This window comes from Hemiscyllium ocellatum, chromosome 22, assembly GCF_020745735.1.
Source record: "Hemiscyllium ocellatum isolate sHemOce1 chromosome 22, sHemOce1.pat.X.cur, whole genome shotgun sequence".
Taxonomy (NCBI): domain Eukaryota; kingdom Metazoa; phylum Chordata; class Chondrichthyes; order Orectolobiformes; family Hemiscylliidae; genus Hemiscyllium; species Hemiscyllium ocellatum.
In genome coordinates this window covers 42902623-42910057 of record NC_083422.1, presented here as the reverse complement: position 1 = coordinate 42910057, position 7435 = coordinate 42902623, and the positions used below count along the sequence as shown (strand labels likewise).

General features: G+C 40.6%; 1 protein-coding gene across 3 annotated transcripts in view; it reads left to right on the top strand.

The window, feature by feature from the left end:
• The first annotated feature begins 2788 nt into the window (after positions 1 to 2788).
• The window catches only part of shtn1 (shootin 1), a 106251-nt gene continuing 101604 nt past the window's right edge, over positions 2789 to 7435 (top strand). For all 3 annotated transcript variants that reach the window (XR_009645883.1, XM_060842454.1, XM_060842453.1), the window contains exon 1: positions 2789 to 2920. Coding sequence is in view for 2 of the 3 variants with exons in the window: in XM_060842454.1 (XP_060698437.1) it covers positions 2863 to 2920 (58 nt within the window). In the remaining variant the exon portion in view is untranslated. The remainder of the gene's footprint in view (positions 2921 to 7435) is intronic.

Here is a 7435-nt window from a genome sequence, read left to right as displayed (position 1 = left end):
TTTCAGTGTACTTCATTGTATTATAATGATCCTAAGTTTGACACCAAGTTATGTAGATTGGTGAGGGGGGGGGGCATTTAAGTGGGGCAATGGGTTTTAACCATCTATAGTATCTTGTAAGGTTTGCTTCATGATTTATCACACCACTGACTTTCATGTCATCTGTGAACTTAAAGATCATATGCTTTGGCAGTTCATAAAAAGATATCTCCCATACTAGCTTTGTCCATTTTAATAAATCTCCTTTAAAATAAAAATAAAACAGGCAGACTTGCTGAGCTTCACTGTTTTCATTTCAAACCTCCTTTGGGCTCATTCCAAGGCCTGAATATTCTTGAATTGTGTCAAGAATAGACTGCAATTTATTATTCAATGCAACACTTTCTTAGAAGCCTAAAATGTAAAAGGTTTTTTTTTTAAGACCTAAAATTGAATGCAATAAAATGTTTCCTTCTACAAAATTCTGTAGAAGGCAACTTTGCTTGTGAATGTGTTTTCTTACTACCATTGAATAATCTGTCCATTAGTTAGCTAAGAGCATCTGAGAATTAGCATGATATCAGCCTTCCTTCAGCCAAATGGTTTGAAATAGTTTAATGACAAGAACAGAACTTTTTAAAACCAATGGCTATCAGGTACTACTAATATTGCTGAACAGGAGAGAGCACAAGATGGCACTAACAGACACCGAAAAGCTGTTATTCTTTAATTGTAACAGTAATTCTGCCAAAATGCAGCCATCAGCTCCAATATTTATAGGCGTGCATGTGCTTATTTTTAACACTTTCACCCAGCTAAATTTTTGTACAGCCAATTTGATAATTGAGCAGATGTGATATAATGTTTGAACTCCTCATGAAATCTTGGAAAACCGGCTCAAACCTAGTTGCGCAAGAAGTTCTTAATGTTGAACTGTTCATAACTTTAGTCCTCCAGAAGCCATTCGGTAATATAATTAGCTCCCTTTAGGCTATTCTTGGTCTAAGTGTTTTCCTTTTTTTTTGTTTGTAGCTCAAGTTGGATGAGATGACATGATTTTTTTAATGCCTGGCAATGAATGCCTAATAGTGATGCTCTAGGCCTGATTCTTCTCAGCCCATTACTATTGAGCTTTAATGTATCAGTGTCTATATATTAAGTATATTTGAAACATTTGTGCACATTAGTGACACAAGCTAGATAATAATCCTTGAAATAGTTGCAAGGCAAATTCCAGAGTTTGGGGGCTGGACAGCTAAAACTACACTTAAGTGATAAGTGATTAAAATTGGGGATGCTCCAGTGGCCTGAATTGGATGAGCACAGATCGTTTGGAAGATTTTAGAGTTGGGTGAAATTACAGACCTGAGGGGAGGGCTACACAGACATTTGAAAACCAGGATGGGAGTAAGCAGTAAAAAGCAACACCGAACTATCTGGAGTAGGAGTTAGAACTAGTGATATACAGACAGGATTTGGTGCGAGTTAAGATAGGGCAGCAAGTTTGGATATTCCAGTAGCAGATTCGATGGTAATTTTTGGAAATTAAAATTCATATAACACGAGGTTACAGTCCAACGGGTTTATTAGAAAGTACTAGCGCTGCTCCGAAAAGCGCACCGAAAGCTAGCGCTTTCAAATAAACCTGTTAGACTATAACCTGGTGTTTGTATGAATTTTAATTTCAAAAATTACCATTGAATCTGCTGCGGGAACATCCAAACTTGCTGCCCTATCTTAACGCACCAAATCCTGTCTGTATATCACTAGTTCTAACTCCTACTCCAGATAGTTCGGTGTAATTTTGTACACCCTAGTCCAACACTGGCACCTCCAAATCAATTTTTAAAAGTGAATTAAGATGTAGTTTGAAAATCATTTAATACATTTCAACATCAAGACCGATGGAAAAAGCGATTGAGATACGTGCTTGAAAGAGCTAGTTCAGGGACGATGAGAATCTTACTAATGTAATTCTACGATTCTGGAACGATGGCTCCAAACAGTGCGGTTTTGAAAATTCAAAATGCGTTTCAGACATAACGCATTACAAATATATATGAAGTGTAATGTTGGAGGCGCTATTTCAATCCTGACTATATTTACGTGGTGATTCACTTTATCGAGTGGATCAGCTTTTGAAGTATCCCAAGTTCAAAACCAAGGAGTTGCGCCTTTGTTTTCCATTTGATTCACGGTTTCTGTGTCTCCCCCACTTGCCTGCAAATGCAGTTGAGCTCTTGACCTGTAAAGCACTCATTCTACCGAACTCGATAGTAAGTTTGAAAACGACAGTATGAATCGGCCTTTGGCGCTGTTTTAGGGGCTGTGTGTGTAATATACCGGCTCCATGATCTGTTCCACACTTTCCATTTTAAAGTCTACATTTGTGCGTGTTCCAACGTGGAATTGAGAACCACGTCTCTAAGATTACCCTTTGAACCCAATTAAGTTAATGGCGAATTTAAAACCAGTATACTAGTTTCTAAATAGATGTGGAATTTGCTAACTGGTTGCTAAAACGGCATAAAATTAACTTTAATACAGTATGTATTCCTCTGCGGTAATTTTACACACAGTAGAGTTTACACACTTGGCAATATCATGATTAACTCAAAATCCCCCTTAAAACAGAAGCTCAATCATGACATTTTCTTTCTCAATCCCATCTAGAACTATGGAGTTCCTTTCAAGGAAACAATCTTTTTGTTCCCTGTGGTTTTGTTTCACAGGGTGTGTTTGAGAATTACCTGACTGCAGCTCACTCGGGGTTGAGGTGCAGCTGCAATTGCGCTATAGTATCGGGCAATCTCTCCACTTCCTGTTAACATTTCAAATCCGGGAGCGAGTACATCACTCACTCACTCAACGTTCCCGGCAAAGATGGCCTCTCGTGAGGAAGAAAATCACATCAGAAATCTGAACGAGTTGTCGAAACAAGGTGCGTGCAGCATTATTGCAGATCGTGATTAAACCTGAAATGATTTGAAACATCTCAGGCAAATACAGAAATTGCTAGGAAAAGTTCTGCAGGTCTGGCAGCATCTGCTGAGAGAAATCCGAGTTACTGTTTCGGGTCGAATGACCCTTCCTCAGGTTCTCCTGCCTAACCTGCTGAGCTTTTCCAGCAATTTCTGTTTCCGTTTCTGATTTCCAGCATCCGCAATTCTTTCGGTTTTTATGAAATATCTGAGAGCCGGGTCAACAAGTTGGCTTCCTCGCCTATTTGGAGTGGAGAGGATACCTTTGTCAATCTGCCTGTTGCAGACTCTCAGGGGATGTGTCAAATTAAGTATCACATTTGGCACTTGTCAAGAATGTGGGCAGCTGAGCGCAAGTGGGAGTCCCTGATTCTGTGTGAAATAATTTCGCCTTTAACTTAATTTGCACATCTTGTAAAGATTACTTACAGTGTGGAAACAGGCCCTTCGGCCCAACAAGTCCACACCGACCTGCCGAAGCGCAACCCACCCATACCCTTACATTTACCCCTTACCTAACACTACGGGCAATTTAGCATGTCCAATTCACCTGACCCGCACATCTTTGGACTGTGGGAGGAAACCGGAGTACCCGGAGGAAACCCACGCAGACACGGGGAGAACGTGCAAACTCCACACAGTCAGTCGCCTGAGGCGGGAATTGAACCCGGGTCTCTGGCGCTGTGAGGCAGCAGTGCTAACCACTGTGCCACCGTGCCGCCCAACTTATGAATATGTTTGGATACAATATTTGCTTCAACTAACTAAATCACAGAGGCCTCAACTTCATTGTTGAATACATTCGACGTTAAACATTGCTTTTACATTGGAGATGGGTCTTGCAAAATTCTTGCATTTCCGTGATATTACTCATTGACAAATGTTACATTGTAACTTCGTCATTGCAGTTGTTTTTAGTGGCAGAACTATCAGAAACTAAACGTTATGCTCATCATAAATGATGTCCCGAATTTGTCAATGACGTAATGATCGCTCGCATAATCTTCGTATCAGCTATTTGCCAAAAATAATTCATTTTTTTGAAATGTGTATAAATTGAGCAGATGTCTTGACGAGAGACCGTCACGTCAAATAGCACAAACTCCCTAATTTTCAATGCAAAGGTGCTGCAGTATAATGACCATCTGTCCCATTATTGTATAACTCTCCACCAAACGACAGCATGAAGTAGACTCAAACAAGCTTGCAGAATTGATGTCTTGAAATTGAGTAACACACTGGGTTACATTTCATCTTAATGACTTGGATTGGAAACCAGTTTGAACTGATGATTAAAGGTACCAGTTCGCTTTGGAAATGAAGTCTAAGTTTTCGATATCTTAACCTATTTTAACAGGTGTGAGATTGAGCACTAATTCCATCAGATCACACACATATGAGAAAAACAATGATGCAGAAGATTAGATTAGATTCCCTACAGTGTGGAAACAGGCCCTTTGACCCAACAAATCCACACCGATGTTTCGAAGAGTAACCCACCCAGTCCCATTTCTCTCTGACTAATGCACCTATTACTATGGGTAATTTAGCATGGCCAATTCACCTGACCTGTACATCTTTGGACTGTGGGAGGAAACTGGAGCACCTGGGGGAAACCCACGCAGGCATGGGGAGAATGTGCAAACTCCATACAGACAGTCACCCAAAGCTGGAATTGAACCTGGGTCTCTAGTGCTGTGTGGCAGCAGTGCTAACCACTGCCACCGTGCAGAAAATGCAATTATCTCTTTGATTTTGTAGGGGGTGGACTTTCATGTTTGTAATAGAGCACACTGAAAATTATTGGACAAGATAAAAGATCCACGAATGTTTAAATGGTTACAATGTGAGAAATTAACTCTTAGACTATATTTTCCCTGCACGTATAATTTTTAGGTCTAGTTATGTACATTATGGATATGAACCAAAATCTGCTAAAGGAAGAGACCGATATAGTCACCAGTGGCAGGGTTGTTCATTGTCTTGGGGAGCAGAATAGACTGAGACATTATAAAAATAAGGTACTAAAAGGAGAGAAACTGAGAGTTAAAAGGAAGCACTGAAAAAAAAATATTTTGAAAGGCTGTCATTTAAAGATTTTTTTAAACAATATGTTCAGATATGTTACGGCATATCTCTGGGGCAGGTGGGACCTGCACCTGGGCCTTCTGGCCCAGAGTAGGGACAGTACCTGTTCATCACAAAAGTAATTTATAGGCCAAGGAAAGGAAGACAACACGAGCCTTGGACAGAGTTTGAACAAAGGTTCTTAAATATTGTCTGAAGAAGGAGGACTCAAAATCTAGCTCTGTTTCTCTCTCCAAGGCTGCTCCCTGATCTGCCGAGTTCCTCCAGCACTTTGTATTTGTGATTTTCAACATCTGCAATATTTTGCTTTTATTCCTAATTGGTCACATTCATGTCGCTGTTTGGGGAGTCATCTGAAATAGAAGTAACAAAGAAAGATTGGGAAGTAGCTGACATAACAGCGATCTGTTTTTTAAAAAAGGGGCGATAAGATAAATACAGAGAACTAAGGCATAAACTTATCGTTTGATGTACGGAAGCAATAAAAGAGGGTAGCATAGCTCAGTGGTTGGCATTGCTGTCTCACAGCGCTAGGGACATGAGTTCAATTCCAGCCTTGGGTTACTGTCTGTGTGCTATTTACACATTCTCCCCTTGTCTGCTTGGGTTTATTCTAGGTCCTCCAGTTTCCTTGCACAGTCCAAAGATGTGCAGGTTAGGTGGATTGGCCATGTTGAATTGCCCATTGTGTCCAAGGATGTGCAGGCTAGGTGGGTTAGCCATGGGAAATGCAGGGTTACAGGGATGGGATGGGTGTGGGTGGGATCCTCTTCGGGGGGTCAGTGTTGACTCGGTGGATGGAATGGCCTGCTTACACACTGTAAAGATTCTATGAAAAGGTTTTGTGAATGAAAGTATCATAAAAAAGCTTGGACAGAAAACATGATAGGCATTGTTAACAAAATAAATTCCATGCATTTGATATATTTAGATTTCATTAAAAAAATTATGATCTTGTATTACACAAGCAATGAGTTTATATGGCAGAATGACAATGGAACAAGAGGTGAGAGTCTGAACTAGATTGGATGTTGCCAAGATCAGAATAAAGCAAAGAGTGTTTGTGAATAGATCTGTATCAAAATGACAGACTCATTAGAAGGGGTGCCATAGTAATCAGCACTTAGCCATTGCTGTTTGAGGTGAATATAAATGATTTGTTACTAGGGACAAAAACAAAGCTCCATTTGCAGATGATATGTAATTTGGCATAGGGGTGTCAAACAATGAAAAACAGGCAAACTGAGCGCAGAGATATGTTGGGAAGATGGCTCATGTATATACCCGCATTAACTTGCATGACAAATTGCATTTAATAAGATTGCAGAAAAGAAATAAAGAAAAAGACGACGGCTCTAGGCTAGAGGATGAAACACCAGGCATGGATCTATAAACACTGGTGTATATTCTGTTGAAACCAGTTATGCCACAGCAGTAAGGAAATTTAACTACACTCTGTTGTATAAAACCACAGCACGATATTGAGTCCGTACACAATATTGACAGGGCCAAATCTGACGGACTGTATATTATTCTGGTCAAGATTACAGGGAGCATATTCAGTGATTGTAAATGATGCAGGAAAGGGTAATCAAACTGATACTCAATTTATGATCTCTGGCCATGAATTCAGATTTAAGAGACTACTCTTTTTTACATTATGGAAGACTAAAATATTGAAAACTCTTATGGATTGCTGCAGTACAGAATCAGGAGATATAACGTCAAGCTCTGAAGAAGCAAGGTGCATTGACAATTTTTAGAATTGTTTAAACAAGAATAGAACCCCTTAAAGATCAGCAAGACAGCCTATGTGTGGAACCACAGGAGATGGGGGAGATGCTAGGCACGGTGGCACAGTGGTTAGCACTGCTGCCTCACAGCGCCTGAAGACCCGGGTTCAATTCCCGACTCAGGCGACTGACTGTGTGGAGTTTGCACGTTCTCCCCGTGTCTGCGTGGGTTTCCTCCGGGTGCTCCGGTTTCCTCCCACAGTCCAAAGATGTGCGGGTGAGGTGAATTGGCCATGCTAAATTGCCCGTAGTGTTAGGTAAGGGGTAATGTAGGGGTATGGGTGGGTTTCGCTTCGGCGGGTCGGTGTGGACTTGTTGGGCCGAAGGGCCTGTTTCCACACTGTAAGTCTAAAAAAAAAAAAAAAAAGTATTTTGCATCAGTGTTTACTGTGGAGAAGGACATGGAAAACACAGAATGTGGGGAAATGGATGGTGACATCTTGAAAAATGTCCAGATTACAGAGGAGGAAGTGCTGGATGTCTTAAAATGCATCAATGCAGATAAATCCCCAGGACCCTAGAACTCAGTGGGAACTAGGGAAGTGATTGATGGGCCCCTTACTGAGATATTTGTATCATTGATAGTCACAGGTG